General features: G+C 47.5%; 1 protein-coding gene across 9 annotated transcripts in view; it reads right to left on the bottom strand.

The window, feature by feature from the left end:
* Window positions 1–25,829, bottom strand: part of Dab1 (DAB adaptor protein 1) — a 1,119,830-nt gene that overhangs the window by 27,390 nt on the left and 1,066,611 nt on the right. For 2 of the 9 annotated variants that reach the window (XM_075945179.1, XM_075945180.1), the window contains 2 exons: window positions 4,167–4,217; window positions 4,028–4,075 (listed from right to left, as the gene is read on the bottom strand). The exons of the other annotated variants lie outside the window; for them this stretch is intronic. In XM_075945179.1, the coding sequence (XP_075801294.1) occupies window positions 4,028–4,075; window positions 4,167–4,217 (99 nt within the window). The remainder of the gene's footprint in view (window positions 1–4,027; window positions 4,076–4,166; window positions 4,218–25,829) is intronic. 9 annotated transcript variants of the gene reach the window in all.

Here is a 25,829-nt window from a genome sequence, read left to right as displayed (position 1 = left end):
ACCTCCTGGTCCCAAGGCAACATGTCTGGATAGAACCAGAGTCAGTCTACTTCTCTGTCTAGTTGTCTATCTGGGTTTGATGAGTGGCACTCATGAGTTACAAGCAGCGCTAACAGCACTTCTTCATCCTGACCTACCATCAAATGCAGCCGAAAACTATGGGCAGAAACGCAGCCCTATGACTGGTTTCTCTTGAGAGTGGAAACCACCCATCCAAAACCCCCCACCTGAAGAATGACAAGGGATGACTACCAGGTCCTTTCTCAGTCCATGCTTCCTGCAGCCCTAGTCCTGAGAGATAGGGACCCTTATTCACATTTTCTGTACAGAAACTGATCTGCATAGAGGTTACAGAGGTTACACCAAGGTCATCCGGTCGGGATGGGCAGGATTTTGGATTTTCTATATAGAGAACACGCAATCAAACGTGCATTCCTCCCCAAGTCTGTCTTTGGGATAAAAACGTGGTTGGATGAAAAGAAAACATTTCATTTAATACCAGGAAGGGCATCAACAGCAGCCCAGTACACACACTATCAATCACTCCCAGGAACTCCATCCCTGCAGACACGGGACCATCCATCTTCCCATCCATCATACAGGGTGTGGGAGAGAGTTTGGCCAGAGAGCAGAAGAACCCTTTTAAGATACACTTAGAAATTAATCTGTATACACTTCAGCTTTAGGGACCGTAGGGATTCTTTGGCCAGGAACCAAATGCCCCGACGTAATTATGCAAAGCATATAATCACACACTTTGTGCGAACCTGTCCACTGAGCAAACTCGATTTTCCGCTCGTCTTCAGATCTTAAGCGAGGCCTCGTGATGCAGGCCAGCATAACACCCAGCTGACAGAAGGTCCAGGAAGAGGTTGACTGCCCTGCTACTCTGCTCCCCACAGGCATTCGGTTCTAGCTTGGCCATACTTGGATCTATCGGATTTATACCAAAAGCAGAATGATCATTCCTTCTGATGAATGAGCCAGCTCTGAGTTCGGGAGAAGGTCCCACAGTTGGGTGTGTCTGTGGAGTCCTATCCTTTTCAGTCACTTTCCAAGCTCGACTTCCTCAGCTGGATGATGGAGCTGATAATACCTCCTTACATTTTATAGATTAATCATCCCTAACCTGAAACCATGAAACCTCCAATAGTCCAAGTCCCGTGCATTTTGAGTGTTGATATGATGTTGGAAGTGGAAGATTCTATACCTGACTCCCTGTAAGGGTCATGGTAAAAAATTCTGGGACACTAAATATATTTTATGAAGTTATATGCAAGGTATGAGCAGAGGTATATATGAGGCAGAAAGGAATTTTGTGTTTAGACTCTGGTTAAGTCCCCAAGGTGTGCCATTCTGAATATGTCAAAACAAAGTGTTTTGCTTCTAACCAAGGACACAACATTCTCCCCACAAACCTTGAAGAAGAGTAAGATGCTGGACACTGAACTAGATGCTAGGGGCATAAAAAGAACTGCCAGGTCCCAACTGCAGGTAGTGATGCTCTGTTGGGGATGGCAGTCCACAGATGGCTGATCCCTTCAAGGTAACATGACAGAAAGGGTAACCATAGTCTCTGTGGGGCAGCTGGAACCCAGTCTACCAGGGGCAGAGAATTTACTCAGCACTTTCCAAAGGAAACAGCGTGTCTCCAAATCCTGGTGACAAAGGCGAGGAAGGACCCCGAAGTCATGTGAAACTCCACGAGCCAGAAAGAACACCTTGGGGAAGGGGGAGGCTGTTGGGTGCTACCAGCATGAACCTCTCCTGGGAGAAGAGGTGGGCGAGGGGACTGAGCAAGGCTGGAGAGGGGCACTTGTGGACATTCCAGAGTCTTCCCTACTGACTGTCTCCCAACAGCTTTCCTCTCACAGCGGGACAGCCCAGCAGCTGATGGCCTCTGGCGTGTAGGGTGTGCTCCTAAACCTGGACTCTCCGATTTTCTTCTGCAAGCCTTCTTTGGCATGCCAGCAGCATTACACTTGATATGGTGAAGGCTACCCTTTGGTCCCTTCCGCTTCTGCATAAAACACTAACTGCTTAATGAATTCAGCCGAAGCTTCTGGGCTTCCTGGAGTTTGGCTCTCCGTGCTTATAAAATGGCTCAGGACTATTTCTAGCTCTGGGAAAATATTAAAATGAAGTTAATAATTAAGTCACACAATTTACATCTCAAATGTGTTGAACTTGTGGCATACTTTTACTAACATCGTAAAGATAACTTATTGGCTAATTTTCTCCTTAAGCACAACTTTTAAAATAACCTTCTTTCTTGAGATATAGCCCTTCCTCTTGCCAAATGATTTTCACTCAAGGATTAAACGAGAAAAACATGGGGAAGCATAAAGCATAGGCTGTTATTTCGTTTCATTGGATTTGCTGTTTAAATAGAACCCCGAGTTAATTAAATTTTATAGAAAAAGGGGGTTCTTGGGCCATAAAATTAAAAATAATCTGAATAAGCACGTATGATTGAGAATCAGGAACAGTATCTATTTTCACAGCCCTCCCCCATGTGAACCCCAGCCGCTTATTTGTAACCTAATAAACCATGTTCCATCTGAAAATACTGTCCTCATCCATCATGTTAAAGGCCTCAAGAGAATAAAGCTAAGAGTTCACATTTGTAAAACACTTTACAGCTCACAATAAGCTCGCCCATATGTTATCATCACGCCTGACACTCCCTGAGCCCAGGAAAGTCAGCTCCATCCGCCACAGTCTATACTTCACAGAGCGGTTCACTGAGGCTGAGGTGAGTGACCTGCCTGGGATCAGCCAGGGAAAAGGAGCTCGGGGTGCGGTGCCCTGCGGAGCAACCAACCCCCTTTTCAATCTGTCTGTTGATTTCACCAAGCCCTGGTCAGCCTTGCTTAATGGTGGTAGTTAGCTCTGCGATATCTTCCCACCAGAAGCCCCGGTTCCCAAGAGACCTGTGGGATGCACACCCATGGGAGGTTGTTTGCGGCTTCAGCTCCAGATGTCTGCTTATGATAGAAGAGGGACCCATCCACCACACAAGCCTTTCAAAGGCCTTCTGCAGAGATGTAGTAGCCGCGTGTAGCAGATGTGTTTCTTTTAGAAGATACTGGGTATTTTCCAACAGTAGGAAGAGTGATGCTGAGCCTGCCATGGTCAGTGATGGAGACAAGGAGTTGACAGGTTTGGGTCAAGCCCCTCCATATCTCCATCAGGCCTGGCCCTGGCCCCGCCACTTTTATATAGACAAATGGTAATTTCTCAGGTATATAGGACACTGAAACTGCGGGTTCAAAATTAGTCCCCTGGCCCTTCTTTTCAACATGACTGCAGCAAGTAGCCCTAGAAACTCCCTGAAGGGAAGTTTTGGTGACACAATTGAAGTAGGATGAAATGCCACAGACTGACCCCCACAACACATTCTCTCACAGGCTCAATCCCTATGTTTTGGCAGCAGGAGATCCTGGGATCCTTCAGGAAGTGTATAGGGATTCTTATCATTCATTAATGGCTGAGCCAAGAGCGGGGACACAGGCCCAAGGACAGCATGCTCCTGCCTCCATTTTCAAGATGCTTTATGGAACAGACAGAGACAGACCATGCAGCATTAAGGAGTGCAGGGTACAGGGGATTGGAAAGGAAATTCATCTTTGGGCCTCTGTGTGAGCTCCTCCCAAGCTCACCTTTCTTTTCTTCACTGCCTCCTCACCTTTGTCAGGACACAAATAAAGATTTTCCTGTATGCCCCCTCCCCCTGGAATGTGTTTTAAGGTCTCTAAAATATTGGCTGAGTGAAACTAAGGGGTGCTATCTCCTTTCCAGTTCCCCTTATGTTACAAACACGCACACACACATGCACACACACACACCCTGTTTGTACATATTGGACCCCATGGCATCTTTAGTTTTCCTGTGAACACTGCACTGGGCACCTACCGGGGCAGTGCAGAGCAGAGCAATCACCATTTACGCAGGTGGATGAGGACATGATGGCACACATGAGGATAACGAGAAGGGCTCTAATTTAACAGGACCCTGGAGCTCTTACCTTGGTTGCCTCAAGAAGCTCATCAAAGTCCTCTGACAGACTTCTGTTCTGCAACCACAAGGCATGATTGATGAGCATGGAATGAGTGATGGTCCAGCAACATGAAACAGTTAAACAGACAGGGCCCTCTCAGTCTTACCGGCGTGGCTGCAGCAAAACGCTCTTCAAAATCCTCCAGCGGCTGGCTATTCTGCAAGTGCAAGGGATGATGAATGAGGATGGAGTGAATGACACACAAATGACATGGATTTATGGGTTTAATGATGACGGTAGCTAGGGTTTACACTCTCGTGGTCGCAGGAGGCGGGAGCTGATGCTGATGTATGGTGAAAACCCCGGGATGTGTTTCCAACATAACCAGATGATAAAGCACAGGCCTGATGGGGAGATACAGCGACAGCATGCCTGCGTGTCTAAAGTCCATCTTCCTGCAGTTGTGCACGCCACTCAGCGAGGTGCAGCATTGTCGCTGGGTAAGAGCAAGGTGTCTACAGTGTACAGTCATCACTGACTGGGGAGATGTGCCCTCGTGTGATGTCAAACTCAACTTTTGTTATTGATAACTGTTTTAGTTATCAATAGTATACAAAACAATGGGTTCCATTATGGCATTTTCATATCTGTATGCACACACACACACACATCTAACTACACACACACACACACACACACACACACACACACACCCTCAACCATTTGTGCCCATCTCTTGTGCCCGCTGTTGTCTTTGCTCAGCAAGCTCTTCCCACCCCAGTAAGCTCAGTGCTCCCTACTTTCCAAAGCCCAGCTGAGTGCCACTTCTGCCATGCAACTTCTTCCTCTTGGAGTCCTCAGCACCTCAGTTCCACCTGCCCTATTGAGAGCTCTCTCGTGTGTGCAATTCATTCCCAAATGCTCCGCAGCTCCCGAGGGTCTAATACATAGCACTGCCCAACAGAAATGAATGAATCTGTGGCTTAACAAGTGGCTGGCAGTTGGCCAAAACTAACTAGTCTCTTAACTTTCAATTCTATTGACTATAATCTGTATTATACAAAATGTATAATATCTACTACACATGCATATTTTAATAAACTTGTTTTAGTCTATATGTACAAGCTAATTATTCTTTGGAGTATTTCCAAGAGGCTTAATGTTAATAGGATCTGTGTCTACTAGCGTTCCAACTGAGGCACTGCACATGTACAGAGAGATGGCTTTGCTTCCTAAGTTTGAGTAGGGTTCAGTGTTGGCAATGGAGGAATGGGGGGGCGCTGTTGTCCACTCTTAAAACACTGTTCATAGCTGGGCGGTGGTGGCGCACGCCTTTCATCCCAGCACTTGGGAGGCAGAGGCAGGCAGATCTCTGTGAGTTCGAGACCAGCCTGGTCTACAAGAGCTAGTTCCAGGACAGGCTCCAAAACCACAGAGAAACCCTGTCTCGAAAAACCAAAAACCAAAACAAAAAAACACTGTTCATTTGCCAACGTCACCCTCGCTCTGTCCACAGAAATCCTGAATTCCACTTTCCTCATTTCCACCCACAGTGTGTAGGGCGGGACAGGAGAATCAACACACCCAGGACCCCTGCCACTCAGAACAACCATCTAATCCTGTTACCTGTCTCCACCAGGGTCTGTCTCACCATGACTCACCTGTGGTGACGACGAGATGGAAAGTCACAATGAACAATAGCTACAGAAATACCACTTCCACTACTGTTAGTGCCGGTCATTATTAGGATTGTAATTTAGCCACAGGTGTGTGGGGCTGCAGCAATAGTCTAGGATTCCATGTAATCTGTGGTGTGGCCTGGAAGGTTGAGGTTATGTCGCTACATCCCTTATAAATTCACACACTCCTGGGGATTTATGGCAGGGCCCCTACCCACTAGCTCTGGGTCATAACTTTTAATAAAAACATTTTTTAGTGTCCAAAATCTCATTACATCTGTCCAATATAAAAAAGCAAATGGCTTCAGAACATGATGGATGAATTAAATAAATTTGAAAAACAGCCCGTGGTGGAGTCTCATAAAAGCCTCACCATGTCCCACATAATGAAACCGTGGGAGGACTTCCAGCATAGGCGTGTGGCTGTCACCTTCCTGGTGACAGAAGAGGTGGCCTCTGGGGAGTTCCAGAGGTGAGGCGTGATGGGGGATTTCTGTACATTCACAAGAAGTTCAGTCTAGGAATCTAGGTGAATACGTCTAGGAATCGAGATACATACATCCAGGAGCTGGTCATGCCACCTCTTGGCCACATGACTCTTTTCTAAATTTTTAGGTAGTGATATGGAGCCATTCTCTAAGTCTTGGATGGATGTGTAGCCTTGTTTGGTATTACACACAATGTAGACGTTCAATAACTCAAGAGTCATTATTTAGTATCATCTTCTCCTATCTCTTGGTTCATTTTAACAATGTATCTACATGGGTTTTATAGTGTGCAGATACTATTGTTACAAGGTGTCTGGGACTGGAATGAGTAACCTTTAGTCTGTTCATGGCTTGTTTCCTCCTTCTGGCCTTGTTCATAGACAATGTCACCAGACCATCTTCATCCAGGTGTTATCTCTGACACCTGTGGTCCTCTGCTGTCTGACTCTGGCTTGGCCAATGCTCCAGACTCCTCCTGTGTACTCTATCTGGTTAGTGGAGAGGTTTTTCTACGCAATGCTCCCTTTCCCAGCTAAGACTCATGTTGAGGACCCAGACTCTGGCCCCTTGATTCCCACACACCCAGCACTTGCTTTTATTCACACTTAATACTGAGTTACAGCTTGGCTTAGCAATTATCTTCAATTATTGACTTTCCTTCAGGTATTTTTTTACCTATCTACTTTGCATTTCGCTCTTAAAAGCTCAACAGGACAAGTATACCAGGACCTGATCATCCTGAGAGGAGATTTAAGGGACTATATTCTCCCACTCTTTCAGCATAGTTGTACCCCGATCTCCTGAAAGACACTGAAATAAGATGTCTTTGGGGAGCTTCCTTTCCCATAGTAGGGGTATGACGGCTCCACAACTGAGGGATGGGAGAGGGGGGGATCAGATTGATGGTACTCTTGCAGTAAAAATGACTGTGGGTGAGATAGGTTGTGGGCACAAACATCAAAAACGATGAAATCATATTTATAGCTGACAAGTCAGGAACTTGACATGGTTTATAATATAATCTTGGGCTGTATAACACAATCCTGTAGGGAGGTGTTTACAAAATTCTAAGACCTGAGCCCCAGCCTCTGATCTCCAATTCTGCTGGAGGAGAGGGTAAAGGGGGGCTGTTTTTTGTTTACCAGGCTTCCACGGGTCCTCAGTGACTCTGACGTGCTGCTGGCTTTTCAAATTGCTGTACTGGGGAATGAATTCTCTTCAGGAATAATCAGGGAGCATCCTACTGGGAGAACCAAAGGCATCTTGATTGATTAGGTAATGGATTAATTAATGCCTTTAGCAAACATTGCCAGCGTATTTCCCACCTGCCAGGACCTAGGCAGGTGCCGGAGACACAATGATGACTAACTAATACATGGTTTGTGCTCTCAGCAGGGCCAAGATGTGTGGTCCTCGTTGTCTGCGGTGGTCAGGAGTGTGTATACAAGGGGGCACAAGGCTTTTAGGTCTAAACTAGGACCTAGGCCACGGCTGCGAAGGAATCAATTCGATTATCCATTTAGAGGGCCCAGGAGAAATGGATTAACTTAAGTGATTTGTAACTGTGCACAGGTAGGTAGTATTAAGGCCACCTAGTGATTGCAGGTACCCTCACGCATGCTACTTCCCGGGTGCGTGATTTAACAAGCAAGGCACATACTAATTAAGACCAATTCTCACTGGGACACTAGCAGCGTGGGCGCCACACCACCTTTAGCAGAGAGGATATGGCCACTTTCTACTTCTTAGGAGACAGTCAGGAAAAGCTCTGCCCAGCAACCGAGGAAACAGTGCTGAGGGTGCCAGCAGGATGGGTGTGCAGGGCTGAGGCTGCCAGCCGGATGGGTGTGCAGGGCTGAGGGTGCCCTTAGGATGGGTGTGCAGGGCTGAGGCTGCCAGCCGGATGGGTGTGCAGGGCTGAGGCTGCCAGCAGGATGGGTGTGCAGGGCTGAGGCTGCCAGCCGGATGGGTGTGCAGGGCTGAGGCTGCCAGCCGGGTGGGTGTGCAGGGCTGAGGCTGCCAGCAGGATGGGTGTGCAGGGCTGAGGCTGCCAGCCGGGTGGGTGTGCAGGGCTGAGGCTGCCAGCCGGATGGGTGTGCAGGGCTGAGGCTGCCAGCCGGGTGGGTGTGCAGGGCTGAGGCTGCCAGCCGGATGGGTGTGCATGGAGCAAACAGTGTAGATACTGCTGCGCAAACAGCACAGAGCACAACCACAGTGTGCCAGTTCCCTTTCTGAGAGTCTGGGACGATGAGAGAAGGTAGATTATAGGGGGAAAAAAGGGAAAATAGGAGAGGACAGGGGAAGAGCAAATAGGGAAAGGGGGAGTGGGAAGAATGTAAGAGGAGGGAAGGAGGGGGGAAAGGGAAGGGGACGGGAGAGGAAAGGAGAAATGGAGGAGGAGGAAAGGAACGGGGAGGAGGAGAAGGGGGAAAGGGGGGATGAAGACAAGGGGATGGAGTGAGGGAAGAAAGGGGGGAGGGAGAGATATAGGGGAAAGGAAAGAAGTTAGAAAAGAGGGATAGAAGGAGGGCGGGAAGAAGGAGGGGGGAAGGGAACAGGAGTTTTTGCTTGGCAGGTGCGATGGTGTCAATGTTTTTCAGCCCCCAAGAGTTTAGTGTGTGTGCAGGGCAGGGCTGAGGGTGCCTACAGGATGGGAGTGGATGTGTTAGAGTTGAACACCCAGAGTGGCCCTGGAGGTGGGTGAGGAAATCCTCCAGAAGGAGTCCCTTCCAGGAGGTCCTTAGGTCACTCGGAGTGGGGTCTTTCTCAGGAAGCTCTTTCAGCCGTTCTGCTGTGAGCTGTTGATCTGTCAATGTTTGAAAGAAAATGCCCCCCAAAGGAGTGGCACTATTAAGAGGTGTGGCCTTGCAGGAGGAATTGTGTTGCACGCACATTCCCATAGACTTCTAGGACCTATATCCAATCTGTGACCTCAGTTGGAAGCTAGAAGATGTGACATCAACAGGAGGACTCCGAGGTTCCTGTCCCCTCTTTTGGCTGGAAGAACAGGCAGAGATGGCTCCGCTGTTTTGAATGACTTCAGATAGAGCAAGCAGACTTGTACAGGGCAGTGAGATGAGAAAACTAGAAATCAAACAGGAATGGTTTCCAAAAGCCTGCAGTTATTTCTTCCTAACCTTTTCTTCCTTTCTTCTCCTTTTAAAAATCTATTATCCTGCATCCACATTAGCCAAAACTCAAGGAGTTTTCCAAACCTCCTAACAAGATTTGGCATGGCTTCAGGACTCGCAAAGGGAGCAAACGGGAGCCACAGGAATGTGAAATTGGCTCCTGTCAGCAGGCTGACAGGCTCTTAGCCCACTTTTCCAGCGGAGGGCAGGATACACAGCAGAGTCCGTCACTTCCCTTGATGCTATGTCTTCTTGGGGAGACCACTGCTGAGGTCCAGATGGTCCCCAAATGGTAACAAGAAATATTGGATGAAGTTGAGACCAAACCGAGTGGCAGAGGCGGAATGCGAGCAAATCAGAGGCAATCACAAACAGAGCGAAGTCACTGCAGAGGGAAAAAAATAGCCAGCAGCCCCTGCCTGCTGCTCTGACAGCCGCTCCTTGCCACATGGTTTCCCTTCCTTCTCCACGGGACAGCAGCTTACAAACATGGGAATTCATTTCACTATTTGGTCTTCCTGCTTGGATTTGCTTCACAGGGTATGGACTGGATAGCCTGCAAAGTCCCCTGAGCGTCTACCACGAGACAGGCACCAAGAGGACCCCGAGCTGCCCTTCTGAGCTGCAGCAAGTGAGGTGAGGGAAAACTAACTCAAGTTATGGTACAGGGAGTGTCACGACAGGGAACCATATTGAGCACTTTCACAGAGAATGTGCCGTTTCCAGTCACAATGCCACTCATGGAACAGAAGCCAACACCAGGCCCTGGGAACAGCCAAAGAAAGCTTTCTGTCATTGCTGGAACAGAATCTTTCAAGCTCACTCATTCCTTGAATTCTATGTGGTAATGTTACAAAGATGCTCATTGCATGTGGTTGTGTTGAACGTGGTCTTCCTGTCTTAGCTAGGGTTATCGCTGCTGTGATGAAACACCACAACCAAAAGCAAGGTGGGGAGGAAAGGGCTTATTTGGCTTATACTTAATCATCACTGTCCACTATCAAAAGAAGTCAGGATAGGAACTCAACAATGGCAGGGACTTGGTGGCAGGAGCTGATGCAGAGGCCACAGAGGGGTTACTTACTAGCAAAAGTAACCATAGAGGCTGCTTACCGGCTTGCTCATGGCTTTCTCCACCTGCCTCCTTACAGAACCCAGAACCACCAGCCTAAGGAGAGCACTATCCCCAATGGGCTGGGTCCTCTGCCATCACTCGCTGATCTTATTTCTTAGTTGAAGCTCCCGCTGCTCACAGAAGCTTAGCTTGTGTCAAGTTGACATAGTCTATCTGGCACATTTCCCAAACTTGTGCTTTGCTCGTCTTCTGGTTTCGACACAGGCACCAACACATTGTCTAGAAGCTGAGACTCCAGGTGTTCAAGTTTGGTGTGTGAGCTGGTTCCTGCTGTTACAGTATCAAGAGTTTGAGAAAGTCAGCTTAGAAAAGGTGGAGCTGGGCATAGTGGAAACTGCCCGTGACCCTAGCTAACTTTCAGGACGACCACATGCTTAGGGTCAGCCTGAGCTATCGACTGAGACATTGTCTCAGGAAAGCTATCTAGGCCAATAAGAGGTTTATGTTGACTCACAAGCATGGAGGTTCCATTATGGTTTCTTGACCCCTTGCCTTCGGCCAATGGCCGATTGTAGAATGTGTGTGACAGAGATGAACCACACCCTTCTGGCTAGCAAGCCAAAGGCAAGTGTGGAGAAGAGTGTACAGCCCCTCAGTTCCCTTTGAGGGCACACTTCCGGGGCTCTACAGACCTCCTGGTAGGCACCATCACCTCCCAATAGCACTACTCTAGCAAACGAGCCTTTAATGCCCTTGGTGGACACTGAACGCGGCTGCTCTAACAGTACCCTTGATTTCCACCCCACCCCTGCTGTGACCTCCAGGCATTCCCAAGGAGACACTGCTTCTCTGACTAGACCATATTCTGGTCTACCTGCCTCTGTCTGTGTATAGCCTTTCCTCATGGCCAAGCTGCTGTTTCCACTCTTGTGTTCTTACATTCATCACACACAGTGATCAAGTGACTTTGGACTACATCTGGTGGGTTTTTCATCACACTTGTTATGATATCCAGCTCCTTCCCCCAGGGACTGTGCACACACAGCAGGATGACATAATCAATCTCTCTCTCTCTCTCTCTCTCTCTCTCTCTCTCTCTCTCTCTCTCTCTCTCTCTCTCTCAGGTTTTCATGACAGGGTTTCTCTGTAACCTTGAAACCTGTCTTGAAATTAGCTCTTGCAGACCAGGCTGGTCTCGAACTCACAGAGATCCGCCTGCTTCTGCCTCCCGAGTGCTGGGATTAAAGGCGTGCGCCACCATCGCCAGGCTGGATGTCACAATTTCTGAACCCCTCCATCACATTCTCTTTCCTGCCAAGCTACAGACTACAGCCCGGTCTTTCTACTCTTCTCCACCCGACAGGCCTTTGTCTTATCCATCCTTATCCCGCCAGTCTTTCTCTAGCTGGTCTCTTGTCCGAATCCAGACCTTGGCATAGCCATCTCCTTTGGGAGAAACTTCTCTGTGCTACTATGTTTGGATTATTGGGATCCACTCCCTGATGCTTGTCTGTTTACCTAACTGTTAGAGGTCTTAACATGGAAGGAGACCTGGGTCCAAAAAGGAACATGGGCTGATTTCTAAGTCTCCCGTCTTTACTACAGTACCTGACACCCAGGGAACACTCAACAGTCTTTGTGGAATAGATAAAGGATGAACGCTTGACAGAGTGATAGATAAACTTCCCAAGAATGGTTTCAGGACGTGAGTCCCAGCACTGCAGACCCGGTACTGTTATAACAAACACACACTGTGCACATGCCCGCAGGCACAAGGCAGTCCACTTTTGTCATTCTGAAGCCTGGGCGCCTGTTTTTATTTCGCTTCCTGCTTGTTCTCTGGCCTTGGGTTCCTCTGGAGGACTGTGTAGCTGGTGAATAAAGACGGGATCACTGATCTTACACACACGCGCTTCCTCCCATGTTGTAGTGTGTGCCCTCTGTGACGCTTTAAATAAAAGCAGTCTATGTATCTTGGGTAGGGCTCCAGTTTGTTGGCACTGCTATTTCTGGTTTACACACACACACACACACACACACTCCTCTCAATGGCAATCCCACCTGATACTTAGGTTTCCTCTATGTGCAGCCAGCACTATTCTAAGGACTTCTATGTGGTAACTAATTTAATGATCACCACTGATGTGGGCACTATTCCCACCCTCATTTCCAGAGGCAGAAACGGAAGCATACAAAGCCTAATAACTTGCCCCATGTCACACAGCCAGAAGGTGGCAGAATACCTATTTTTACCAACGTGGGCTAGCTTTGGAATGTGCAGACTTCAGGATCAGACTATAGTGTAGATGGCAAAGGTAAAAGATGACCTATGTCATAAGGACCAAGGTGAGTGCAAGGTTCTAGGAGGAAGAAGCAGGAGGGCAGTTTAGGAGCCCGCCCCAGGACAGGACAGCCCGGTCCTCTGTGGCAAGTGTGGCCAGCTGACACATGAGTCAGCCCCCAGAGGTGCTTAAGGCAGAGGGCCAGGACACCTGGCTGAAGGTACAGAGAACAACATGACAACAGCCAAGGGGACAAGGCAAAGAGACTGTACAGTACAGGAGAAGGAGGGAGAAATCCCGAACCGTGGGGCTGACCGTGTGCAGAATGGGAAAGAGGAATACTGTGAACGAGAAGGCTGGAGACTCTGCTAACTCGCATGGGTGAAAACGAGGAAAAACAGACAGGTTTAAGCAGAACTGGAGGAAGCGTCATAAAACGTGAGCAAGAATGTCCCCATCACAGGAGTCGTTCCAGAGACCGGCTTTGTTTCCTTCTTCTGTTAGCATCTTGCTTTCAATCTTTTTACACATACCAAGCACAAAAAAATAGTTGCCATATTAAGAAGGCTGCATAAACTCATGGAAATCTTTGGAAGTCTCATAGAAACACACACGCTATATCATATCTACAGGGCTAGGGCAGAAAGTACTAGTTTTACAAGTCACACAGGATAGACCTGCTATGCAGTCTTTGGCATCACAAGCGGAGCCACGAAGTCCTGAGCACAGCCGTGACCCTGGCACAGAGTCAGCAAATGCTGGCTTCTTGTGTCCTCTCTGAGCTGCTACCGAATATGAGCGTCGTGCTTCCTTCAGTGGGGACTGTCACTGATATATACACTCTCATGCCTCGTGATCCTTCATTTAGCTCTTGTCCTTTTTTTTCCCTTTGACTAGAGTTTGTTCATTACTCTTCTGTAACCGCTAATAACGGCAGTTAGGGAGAAAGAAAGAAGCCCAACAGGATGATTTATCCGGAGCAGCCGAATTAGTGTATGGAGAGCGAAGGCGCGTCAGCACGGATGGATATTTATGGGGAAGCTGTATATTACAGCTTTGCTCGTTAAGATGCTGTAGTTAAGATTCTCTGAATGTTAATGATCTGTATTAGAGGAATAATGACGGCTTCGCAGCAGCAGCAGCAACAGCAGTTAACAGATACCCCACGCACCAGATCTCCCAGTCACTTGACGGATGCTGCAGAAGGAGCAGCCGTGCACGGCACCTGTGCCTGGAAGAGCCCACTGTCCTTCCTTCTGCACGGGGAAGTGCCACCCACAAAAAACAGCAGGAGCGAGCTGGTCCAAAGCCTCCGGCTTTGGGGTCTCAAGCGTTCTGCTTTTAGTGGTTACATAGTTCAGCAGAAAAATGCACCAGTTTGGGGAAGGGCATCCCCAGATCCTGGTTTGTTCAAGGCAGACCTTGTTTTCGCCTGTTAGGCTGGTAAAACTGTTAATAGTGGCCCTCCTCCCCTTTCATTTGGAAGTAGACCAGTTTGGAGGATAAACTAGGTCACCTTAGCTTAAGGGTCAAAGAGGTGGATGAGGGAGACATCTTAGCTCTGCTTCATCTGGCTGGACTTAGCGATTTAATGCTCTGGTTCCTCAGCACCCCACTGGGACATCTGCTGTTACAGCACTTTGGGACAATTTTGCAATAACAATGTACAGTGCCTAGAACAGTGGGGTGCTCGATATTTTGTTTGTCATCCCTGCTGTGATGGTGTCCAAGGATTCTGGTACTTAAGGAGTTGGTACCTACTTGGGGGTGCTGTTGTGGGTAAGTTTGGGAGCAGAGCTTTGCTGGAGAAAGTATGTCCCTGGTGGCAGGTTTGGAAACGACATGGCTGCACCCTGTTTCCAGGTTGCTCTCTGTGCATCATGCTGATGGAAGATCTGTGAATCTACTCGCAGCTTCCTGCTCTGGCCGGCGAGCCTGTGGCTTGCCCGCCACGCCTCCTAACCATGACAGAGTCTTATGCCTCCGGATGCATTAACCAAAACAAACTATTCTCTAAGCCACTTTTATCACAGCAAACAAAAAGGAACTAATATGCTTGGCAGGAAGGACTGACTGTGTCCCTTCCTCTCTCAACAAATGGGCTGAAGTCCTACTTTTCAGTGTGGCTATCTCCTCCGGCTCTACCGCCCCATCTTCCCTAGCCACTTGCACAGGCCACAGTAGGATGCGTCTACAGTTCAAGGACGATTTTTACCCTGACGTGGGACTATGCAGCCTGTATGGGCTGTGAACGGTTGCTGCTATTGCTTAAACCGCCTGTCTGTGGTGCTCTGTTCTGACCGCCACGCAGCCTCAGCACTGCGGTGCCACTGGAGGGCCAACACCATCCTGGGCTGTCCGTTAAAGCTGATTGGAGACATGATGGTTGGTCTGGGGCTTTCCACACCTTCTCACCCCTCTAGCAGACTGATAGCAGCCTAGTGACTGAGGCAGCTGTCACTCTGGCTCACGTCTTAAAGGACTTAGTCGAGTCTGCATGATGACTGACAATCATAATGCTGACCAATGTTTACTGAGCACTTACTATGTACCAGGTGCTATTATAAATATCTTATATGAATTATTTATTTAAAACTCAAAAGCCTCTCTGAGTCACAGCCATTATCCACATTTAGCAGGCGGGCACACTGAGGCAAAGGGCCAGTGGACACAGCTGCTAACCAAGGAATACAGATTTCACACCCAGAGAGCAGGGCTGCAAAGCTCACACTCACCCGAATCCCTCTGTCTCCTGCCAGTTCTATCTAGACTATGATGCAACACTACTCTTACTCGGTTTCTGCAATGACATGAGGAAATGCCTCTTCACATTGTGTCGGCTGATCACTAGAAAATCAAGCAATTTCCTGAGAGTCCTATAGCTGAGCAACAGAAGGTTTACTCACAACCCCATGTGATACAAATCCAAGTTCAAGATGGGACATTCTCTGAAGGACCTCTGCCTCTGCCTCGCAACTTCCAGAGTTAACTACTTAGGTTGCTCAGCAGGAGGCAGTGGTTGGAGACCTCACGCTGCCCAGGTGTCTCTGGCGTGACTGGGAGTGTGGCCGAGTCTCCAGGTCTCAAGTGTGGTTTTAGCCTCCACAGATAGCTCCTCACTCTTTCTGTGCATAGCCGCATGTCCTGGGCTCTGCTAAGACTACCTCTTCCTTTGCCCTGGCTCTTTTACTAATCTGGGTTATCCAATTGCCTTGTTAGACTTTTCTGCTCTTTTAGTAACTTATAACTAGCGCCCCATAATAAAGTCCCTCTGTTAAACCACCTGGAATGTTTTCTGAGTCTCCTGATGGTTGTAGTTAGATAATTCTAATTATCTAATGGTCTCCCCACCTGGTAAACCACCTGCTGAGGACACCACAGCAGTACTGCTAAGAAGCAGCTCTAACAGTGACCAGCGAGCACCAGAGTCTTCTTGACACATCCCAATTCCTCATCTTATTCAGTGCCCTTGCTTGTTGGGACAAGCTTCCTCCAGCATCCCTGTCCTTCACTCCCATGGAAACATTCTGTGGCCTGGCCACTTGAGGTGACCCATCGGTCTCTGGGAATATGCCAGACTTTTCTTCTCCATTTCAGTGCTCTTAAGTGCTCAGTTCCTCTTATATCTGTTTCTCTTTCTCCAGGGACAGATTCGTATGGTCTACAGGATCCTACCGCCACTGCCAGCCCTGGCTGAGGTCTTCGCTCAATGCCTTCCAGCAGCGCTTTCTGCCTTCCACCATACTCCTGTGGTTTCCTGTACACAGCTTCTCCTAGCATTGGCCGTTTATGTTAATCATTATTTTCTATGCTTAGCCTATGGGAACCATCAAGATTCTTCAGTTACCTATCTCTTCCATCTATGTATTGATAGGACACAAAATATTGTCTCAAAGATAGGGGGTCACAGTAAATATCTGCTTATGGAGGAGTGAATGAATGAGGTTATAACAGAGCTTCTCAAGGAGGTCTTGAAATCAGTTAGAGTTCTAGGCTCTGGGATTAGAAAAGGCAGAAAGTCTATTAACGGGCTCTACAAGTTCAAAGCCAAAGGGTATTTTCTCCCACACCTATCCCAATTGTTTAGGAGGGGCTTTTATGCTGGGTGAGATTAAATCATAAGTCTTTCTAATGTTCCTTGTTGATCTCACACCGTGGGGATTCAGGATTCTATTTCAGGACAACTTTCCTGAGCAAAAGTAAAAGGAAGTCCACGTAATGAATGTTAGACGCTGCTACCTTCCACATCCTCTGTGTAAATGCCTGGGTTCAGACTCCCTTCCCTCCCCGTGGGTCCTCCTCCTGTGTGACATCTCTGTTAAGTGCCTTGCAATAATTATAATTTCTGTACAATGTGGTGCTTAATGAGGAAGGGAGGCTGACAAATGTTCAGACTAGATTTAATCCAATTATGCAACATCTTGATCCAGATTTCCAACTAAAGGAAAAACCAACTGCCGAATTGTGAATGAAAATTTATTTGCCATAAAAGATGGGAGTTGCAGGGGGGAAGGAGTGAATAGTTGTCAAGAGAATTCTTGCAATTCTTCACTTTAATGGATTGACTCTTCCTACATTTGTAGCTGAGAAGCGGAATTAAAACTTGAGCAGGGAGAATCGGACAAACGCTGGCTGCCGGGGCACAGAGGCCTCATACAGGAACGCGCGGTGTGTGGAGAGGCAACACTGGAAGTGGGGCTACTTCCAGCAAGAGGAGATCTTTGGTGTCTCCAGATGTCTCTTTAACACCAGGGGACTGGAGCGTTGTGCTTAGCAGGGGGAAGGTGCAGGAGGGAACAAGACCTGCCTGTTTGAAACGCAGTCTAAATGAGGAGAGGGGTGTTTGAAGCCAGTCAGGAGTGCTGGGCCCCAGGAGGGAGGATGACCATTCACAAACACACTAGAGAGTAGGACCTTAGGAGACAAGATCTGAGGCCTGGGTACTGATTCACACCAGGGTAAAAGGGAGGAGCCCGAGATCAGAGGAGGAGCTCAGTGGGTACAGAGTTAGCCTATCATGTTGTAGGTCCTGAGTTTGAGCACCAGCACCCTATAAACTGGGTGGTAGCACACAGAACCCTTATCCCCACACTTCAGAAACAGCAGCAGCGAGATCTGCAGTTCAGAGTCCTCTTTGGACTCACATAGTTCTTGAGCCTTGGGGCTACATAAGATCTCATCTAGAAAAATGATAAAACCAACAAAATCACAGTATGTTTGAATAAAAATCATATGGATGTCTGAGCCACACAACCTAGGGTTTGGTTCTTGGCTCTGCTATTTACCAGTTTCGTGAGTGCGAGCAATGGGCCCCCCAAGTTTCCTTTTCTGCAGGTGTCAAGTACACGTACCTCCTAGAGTTGTGATAAGGGAGAAAGACAAATGGAATCCAGAGTCCAGGCTGCTCGTAGTATGTAGAAGATGCTCTGTAAATTCTAGCTCCTTTCCCCACAGCTAAACTAGCCTTACATTCCTAGTACATATGGTTAGTGCCTGGTACTATAAAACCAAGGAAGGCACTGACGTGCAGGGTGAATGTCAAATCCCATCACTGGGATTTTTTTTTTATCACTTTCTTCTAGTATGGCTCCTTTTCAGGGCACACAGCTAGATCTACTGCCCTCATCTCAAGCTTTCCTGAAAGAAATGAACAAGGAACGTATTTTCTAGATACCTGTTCCATGCTGGAAGCGTGCTCAGGGAGCTGGCTTGGTTAACATCAGATAAACTGCTTCACACCCAAAGCACTAACTTCACAGGACAAACCCATTACTCATGGCTGTGTGTTCCAAGAGGGCCACTGTGAGTCAGGGAGATTTAAAAAAAAAGGCAGGAATGGGGCCTCTCATATCTGATTTGGCGGCTGAGGCATTAGGAGAAGCTTAAAGGGCAAACACTGCCAACTTTAGACGGACATGGTGGCAAACGGAACGTGAATAGGTGAATCGTTTTGAGGCCCCACTAGGCCAGTTCCCTTCACAACACAGAAATAACTAGGAGCCACTTATGTTGCCTGAATATTCTTAGGAGAAGAGACTCTCCACTCAGGGAAGCCGCCTTGCCTTCTGGATATCAGTTTAATGGTCTGAGAGCTCTTCTTTGTCACGAGCCCTGATTTGCCCTCTCTGGTCATTTTACTTGTGCTTGTCTCTTAGTCATAGAAGAGAGGCAACGAAGACCAACCGAGGCAGCAAGCATCAGGGGTAGCTTAGCAACACGGGACTCTATCTGGTTTGGACCATGCACACAACCCTTTTGTATTAATGGACTTAGCAGCCTGAGACCCTTACCCACGTATATTATGTACACACCTCACTCCAAACAATGCATCCGGCAGCCTGTTAGAAACCTAGGCCCCCAAGCCCTGCATCATGCTGCCCACATACCCCTCTCTGAACAATGGAATGAGTCAACTTCTCTGAATATATCACCAAACTGAGATCGCATTCTGTCTTACTCAGGTTATGTCTTGGTATAGAAGGCAGGAGGGGGGCTGATCTGGGTTGAACTGGTTTTGTGCATGTGCACAGTATGGCAAACTATGTCCTCAAAGTGAAACTATTCCTATTTATCATTTTATGCCTATGTACAATCGAGTGTGCACATAATTAAAATCAGATGCATCATGGGAAGAGGCATGGCCTGGAGAGGAAATAGTTATATCATTGAACCTGCAAATCTAATAGATCACCCCCAAACTGCATCTCTTAGTAACCAAACTCTTCTTTTTATTTACCTTACAGAAGAAGGCTCCACACAATAATCAGGGCCCCTGTGTTGTCCCTCATTGTCCACTGTCAATCTTTTTTTTTTGGTTTTTCGAGACAGGGTTTCTCTGTGGCTTTGGAGCCTGTCCTGGAACTAGCTCTTGTAGACCAGGCTGGTCTCGAACTCACAGAGATCCGCCTGCCTCTGCCTCCCGAGTGCTGGGATCAAAGGCGTGTGCCACCACCGCCCGGCCGACTGTCAATCTTGACAGTGTATTTTTTACTAATCTGTACAGTCGCTACGTCTGAATGACGTTTCCCTGCCACTTTCGCAAACTATGTAAACCGTTATTTTATTCTTGAGTTAGATGCCAAGAACTTGGAAGACATCCAGTCCATCCCCAGCTACTGCTACCAGTACCCTCCTTGGTACTCATTTCTCCTACAAGCAGCCTTCATCTTCCTTGAAGACTGATTTCATACACACTGAACTTTCCGAGGGCCCGGGTGTCAGAAGAGGATGGTCAGCATATTTGTTACGCAAAGGAGGAGAAACAGCCTCAGAAAGTTGAACTGAGAAAGATGTCAACCAAAGTCAGGGAGAACTATGGGAGGCATCTGACGTTTCTTCGGTTCTGACTCCGTGGTTCATTTTGATGCCATTAATGTCCTATGTAAGGTATCAAATTGACCATCTGCTTGTTTTCCACTATGCCAAACTTTTAAGACTCTCACTGAAGCTGATTCTGATGGCTGGGCAGGGGGAGTGGATTCTGACAGAATTCAGAATTAGGACTGATAATCAGAAAGTCTTTTATGCCTAACACAACTACATAAGAGTTTTAAGTGGGAAGCAATTATAAGGTTCAGGACAAAAGGTCTTTGGCAGGCATAAGACTATTACATAGGGGAACGAGGACCATTGAGCAGAAAAGCACCGTTTCTCATCTGAAATGACATGATGCTTTGGGTCTGTGACATTGAAACAGAGGAGTGTGGAGGGGACGTCTCATCCCGCTCGCTAACGGCGTCTGAAATGGGCACTCGCAGCCTGAGTGCTCTTCTCTCCCTGGCAACCCCACAGTGGGACCAGAACCATTCTCAAAGGCTAATGCAGTGATAAAAAGCTCTCAGTAATGGCTGCAGTAATGCCATCCTTGGCAGCCGGTGTCCCCAGTCAGGAATGCACATCCCTGATAGTCAGCTCCAGTGCTAGGATATTTGGCTCGAAAATGTCCAGAATTATGAACTGGCAGACACAAAGAGTATCTAAAGTTCGTCTCTGTGTTGATGATGAGTTCATCAGCTTAGAGTTGCCTCTAGGTGAGGTCAATATGGGCTCAGGAGTCAAAAATACCTTGCAATCCATTTGGTCTCCAAGGGGCTGGCATTGTGCCCAGGGTTTGCTCTAATCCTGCTCATCCGCAGAGCTTTGCTCATTACATTTTCCTTCCTAAAGCCTTCTGTCTATCCACCTAACTTCCCATAACCAAGCATGCGTGCCCTTGGCTTTGTCAGGCCTTTACATAAAAATATACCTGGGTATTTAAGATTATAAAAGAGATTATCCCCTGTGAAAAGCTTCCTGTTGTCATGACCAGGAAAAGAGGCAGACATGTATATATGCTAGGTGAGGGTGGGATTAATGATTATCTTGGCTTAGAGTTCCCAGGAAATGTGTGTGTGGGGGGGTGTAGGATGACCCTAAGAAGAAATTTGACAGAAGAGGACATCCCAGGCTAATGGTAAAGTAAGCACATAAAGGCAACAAATCCAATAGACCACAGAGCAAGAAAGGGCTGGGTGGATTTGTGAAGTGAGGTGTGGGGGTGGGGGAGACTGGAATCCCAGGCAACCGAGCAGGAGGAAGGAGTGCCAAGGAGGCAGTCAGCTTTCTGCCCATAGCTGGGTCCTAAGCAAGGTGAGACAGAGGGTGAGCGTTAAGAAACACTAAATTCTAATTTCTGTCCCCAAACTCTGAAATCCCTGATCTATGAGATGGGTTCTGCCGTTAAGGCCACTTCCGCTGATGTGAGATGATGAGCTGCTTGCTGGGGTTCTGGGACAGCAGAGGAGGGCTCGCGTCACGGACAAGACCCACAGAACTTGACTGGTGTGAATATGCCTTGTTAGGAAAAGACAATTTACCATCAACATCTCAAGGAGACCAGAAACCCCAGGAAGTGTTCCTTCGGAGACAGGAGGCCTGTCCCCTGGCAGTTCACAGATAATTAGGTAAAAGAAATGGAACGACAGCCTGCAACTTCCGAATCCTCAGCGGGCTCAGCACTATGCTGCATGCCTACTGAGACTAGCTTGCACCATCCTCCCACAAAACCTGCTTAGGCAGACGCCAGCTTTAGTTCCATTTTCAGATGAACAAACAGAGACTTAGAAGAGCTAATACAGCAGCCCAAGTAACAAAGCTAGGGAGTGGTGAGGCTGAACTCAAATCCAAGCGCCTCTGATCAGAAAGCCCACACGTCCAGTCACTGGAGAATGCCGCTCTCTGCCAATGATAAAACATCATTAGAAGTTCCATAGACATAAATTCACAACTGCAAGTTCCTTAGGGATTCTGGGAAAGATGCAGAGAAAAATATTTTCAACTGAATCTTGACTGTTGGACCGAGTGTTTTTTAGCAAGAGTCGGGAGGTGTGAGGAGAGGAAGGAGAGGCTTGTGGTGAGGGAGAGGAGGGCACCTGAGAGCCTGATCAGTAAGGCATCTCCAGAAGCGGAGGATCAGTGGCTAGGGACTCTGGGGTCAGGAAGCCAGGGTGCCCAATGGGCTGTCCTACAGAGTGAGCCCATCAGAACCACCTCAGATGACAGCGAAATACAAGCAAGGCAACCGGGAAAAGGAAGCAGTAGCAAGGAAGCAAGCATATTTCAACTTAATTATTATCACTCAGTAGTGATTTCGCATGCCGATGGTGATAAACATTGCATGAGAGACATTCCCCTACACTCTCCATATATTCTCTGTCCTTTGTGGGAAAACTACAATTTCTACCAAGGTGTAGAGTTTGTTTTCTAAACCTGAATCCAGGACAGAATTGAATTACTCATAGTCTCAGAGGGTCTGGGTGTCTCCACACACACGCTGGAACCCGTGCCACCACAAGATGACTGCGACCTGACAACCCTGCTGAAGGAGGAGACACTCCATGGAAGAAGATGCTGCGGCCTTTCCTGAAGCTGCCTTAGACTACAGCTAACAACATCCCCCATCTGTGTGCCGGCTCAGCAGGGATAGGGGCAACTGCCTCCAGATCCACAGGTAACCAGAGACACATCAGTCAAGTAACTCTGGGAAAGGCAGACAATAGCAGAACCACATGGACGGCCCATGGACCTGTGAGCAGTAAAGAACAGCACTGCTGTTCAACCTGAGCTTTGAGAGTTGAATGTTTGGTATTAGTACTATGCATGCCTGGATTGTCTTCCATACCCCTGTCCCCAGTTAGGTCCTTAATGGAGCGACTCTCTACTTGAGATGTATTTGGGGTTGCATTAAAAAAAGTATTTAGGTCAAAGAAAATTGAGATCTACTCAATTTCTGTAATATATATTCATAACTCAAAATATACTCCTCTTGCATATTCATATACGAATACACGTTAACATTCGTAGCATATTTTTAAATGCATTAAACACCTGAAAACTTCGGTGTTTTAATTTTTGGAATCACTGATGAACATCTCATTGGTCAGTGCTTCTTGAAACCCCAGCTTGGAAATGGACGCTAGCTTTCTTTGTTCTGTTGAGAAGGCAGGTGAATGACTGGCTGGGGTGTGAGGTCTGCCTGTTTCCTTTTATCTTGTTCATAGCCTATATATTACCAGACACTTCTAATTTTTTTGAAGAAAAGTCTTCAGCTAAATGTGGCTTCAAATTAAACCACGCAATTATTATCCTTAATTTTAGATGATCTATCGCTAGGTAAGAGATATATTGATATGGTCTTAAAATGCAAGAATTATAGTGGTCCTTAGGAGAGCATGTAGTAAAATCGATGAACCCTCATCCTTTCTCTGGCCTTCTTTGTGACATATATATGACTCCAAGGGTTTCTGGGAAAAAAAGCCTATGCAGATTCTTAATTCTGTCAGACCATGTCCTCACTATGTTATCGGGTACCGGTCTCTCTCCAAAGAACGTTACGCACTGTAACGATGCTAACCAGTTTCCATGGGGCTCCGAGGCAGCAGAACACAAAACAAAACCCCAAAATAACTTTGCCCAGTCAGCAAAAATTGGCTTTGACTGCTGTGGAGCTGCTGATGTGGGAGGAGAGCGGTGCAGGTGTGTGTGTGTGTGCGCGCACACACGCACATTTCCATGTGTGTGTTCAGAAGGCCATCTGTCAGCTTGGTGATCCAAGCTATGAAGAAAAACCATGCATATTTATGAAGGTTGGAGGCGGAATAGGGCACGGGTGGTTGAAGGCAGAGTGTAAAGAGGGGCTGGGCCAGGGGCAGCTATGACAGCAAACACTGTCTCCGTGCGACATACTGCTCCAGGAGGAGAAAGAACTTAAGGCATGAGCTTGGGATCCAAAGACATTTATTCTTTACACAATCGTTCATTTTCAGCTCTGTTCACTCACTCTCAAAAATGCACTTTCAGCCAATGCCCCCTAGTAATCAGGTCACGGATAGGGCACGCTTTCTGTCCTCGGCAGACACACAGTGAGGGCGTGACCACTCCTGATAAGTATTTTCAAGCAAATTTATTCAGATTTACCAACAGATACCATATACTGAGTGGCTAATATAAAACGCTTAGGATTGGGTGGTCATGGTTTTCTATCACCATTACAAGCACAAGGCAACTAAAAACTAAACAGAGAAAAGGACTCACTCAAGGTCACAAAGCCAGTAATGAAGCCAGAAATCAAAGCCAGCTCTGTCTCATAACACTGGGACAGTACCTCTGTGCTCAGAGACAGCTAAATGTTAGGCACAGAGCTGGACTTCAAGAGCTATGATTTCACTGAACACTTTTGGGGAACGCAAAATCCAATGCTTCATGTAGACATATTAAGAGAAAAATAACATTCGCCATTATCATTGCAAAGGGAAGGACAAAGCCCGCAGAAAGATGCGCTGACCTGTTTGGGGTAAAGCAGACTTCCCAAAGGAGGTGCATACTCATTCTGAGAAGCTGACCATCCCAGATCAGTCAAAACTGCCAACTCAAGCTTTGCTTGTTACAAGCAACACCCAGGAATATCCTCATTTCATCAAATTTACAGCTTCTGCTAAGGATTTTCCCAAGATGTTTCTCTCAGTCTTCCTAAGATAAAAGGCAGGCAGTACCTGCTTTTAACAGATACAGAGCCTTTGAGAGACAAAGGGTTACTCAGAGACCCTCAGCCAGTGTCCATTGGTGACAAGAACACCCAAGCCTTAGACTTGAGGATTAGGCTAGTCCTTTGGGGATGATGGTCGATTTCCCAAAGGAAAACCCCAGGTTGATTCTCTCACCTGGGTTCTGTGTAGCTCTGGACCCAAGCCAGAGGAAACCAGTGAGGAACTTAGAGTGATAGGACACTGGGCAGTTTGCCTTTCTGTGGGAACTGTGTAGGGGCCCCACAGCTCCCCGGCAGCCACCTAACATGTACGAGCAGGATTCCCTTTCTCTGCTTCCTTTTTCTTTCACAATGAGGACAGGAGACAAAAGGGGCAGCCAAGGTGATATGGGGGACGGAGCCTCACAGCAGAGAGATGCCCTGTGCATGTGTGTTGGCAGAGGGGCAGAGCTTCAGGCTGAAGAATCTAGGGCCCCAAGACAGCAGTGCAGAGAGGGACCCAGAGGAGTTTATGTAGCCCTATGAGGCTGGGGTAACTCAGAGGAACTTCCCAACAGACATACTCTTTTCTCAGTCACTAACTTCTTTGGGTAGAAGACAAACCGTGGACCAAGGGATAGAGAAAGCCCACCGAAGCTCATAGGGATGGGCAGGAGCAGGAGCCGGATCTGCCTGTGCTTATGTTTGCAAACCTGAGCCTCACACCTCCTGTTTCTCTCAGGCCTCTGGAAGCATGGAAACTTGCTACCACACTGAGTAGGTCTTAGGGAACACTGAGTGAGCAGTTAATGTAATCTGATCATACAGTCAAGTATGCCCCAAGGAAGACTTCTAGTATCTTTGGGCAATGACCTTTTAGGGTTCTGAGAAACAGGGAATCCCCCTTTAAGGGAAAGAACCCCTATCCTCCTTCAGGGGCTAGTCAATTGTCGATCCATTAAATATCCCTAAACTTGTTGTTTCCTGCCTGTTTTCAGCTACCAGGGCTCAGTTTTGGTAATACAAGGACCTCAGGAGACTCATGGAGGTAATGGGGAAAGATGTGCTGTTCGTAGAGGAATAATTGTCACAGGGCCACCAAGATAGGGGTGATCTGTGACCGACTTTCAGAGCAGAAACCCCAAAAGTCTCCCCGATAACTGGATGTAGGGA

Source organism: Microtus pennsylvanicus, chromosome 13, assembly GCF_037038515.1.
Source record: "Microtus pennsylvanicus isolate mMicPen1 chromosome 13, mMicPen1.hap1, whole genome shotgun sequence".
NCBI lineage: Eukaryota > Metazoa > Chordata > Mammalia > Rodentia > Cricetidae > Microtus > Microtus pennsylvanicus.
The sequence above is the reverse complement of the archived record's forward strand: the minus strand, read 5'-3'. Positions and strand labels throughout refer to the sequence as shown.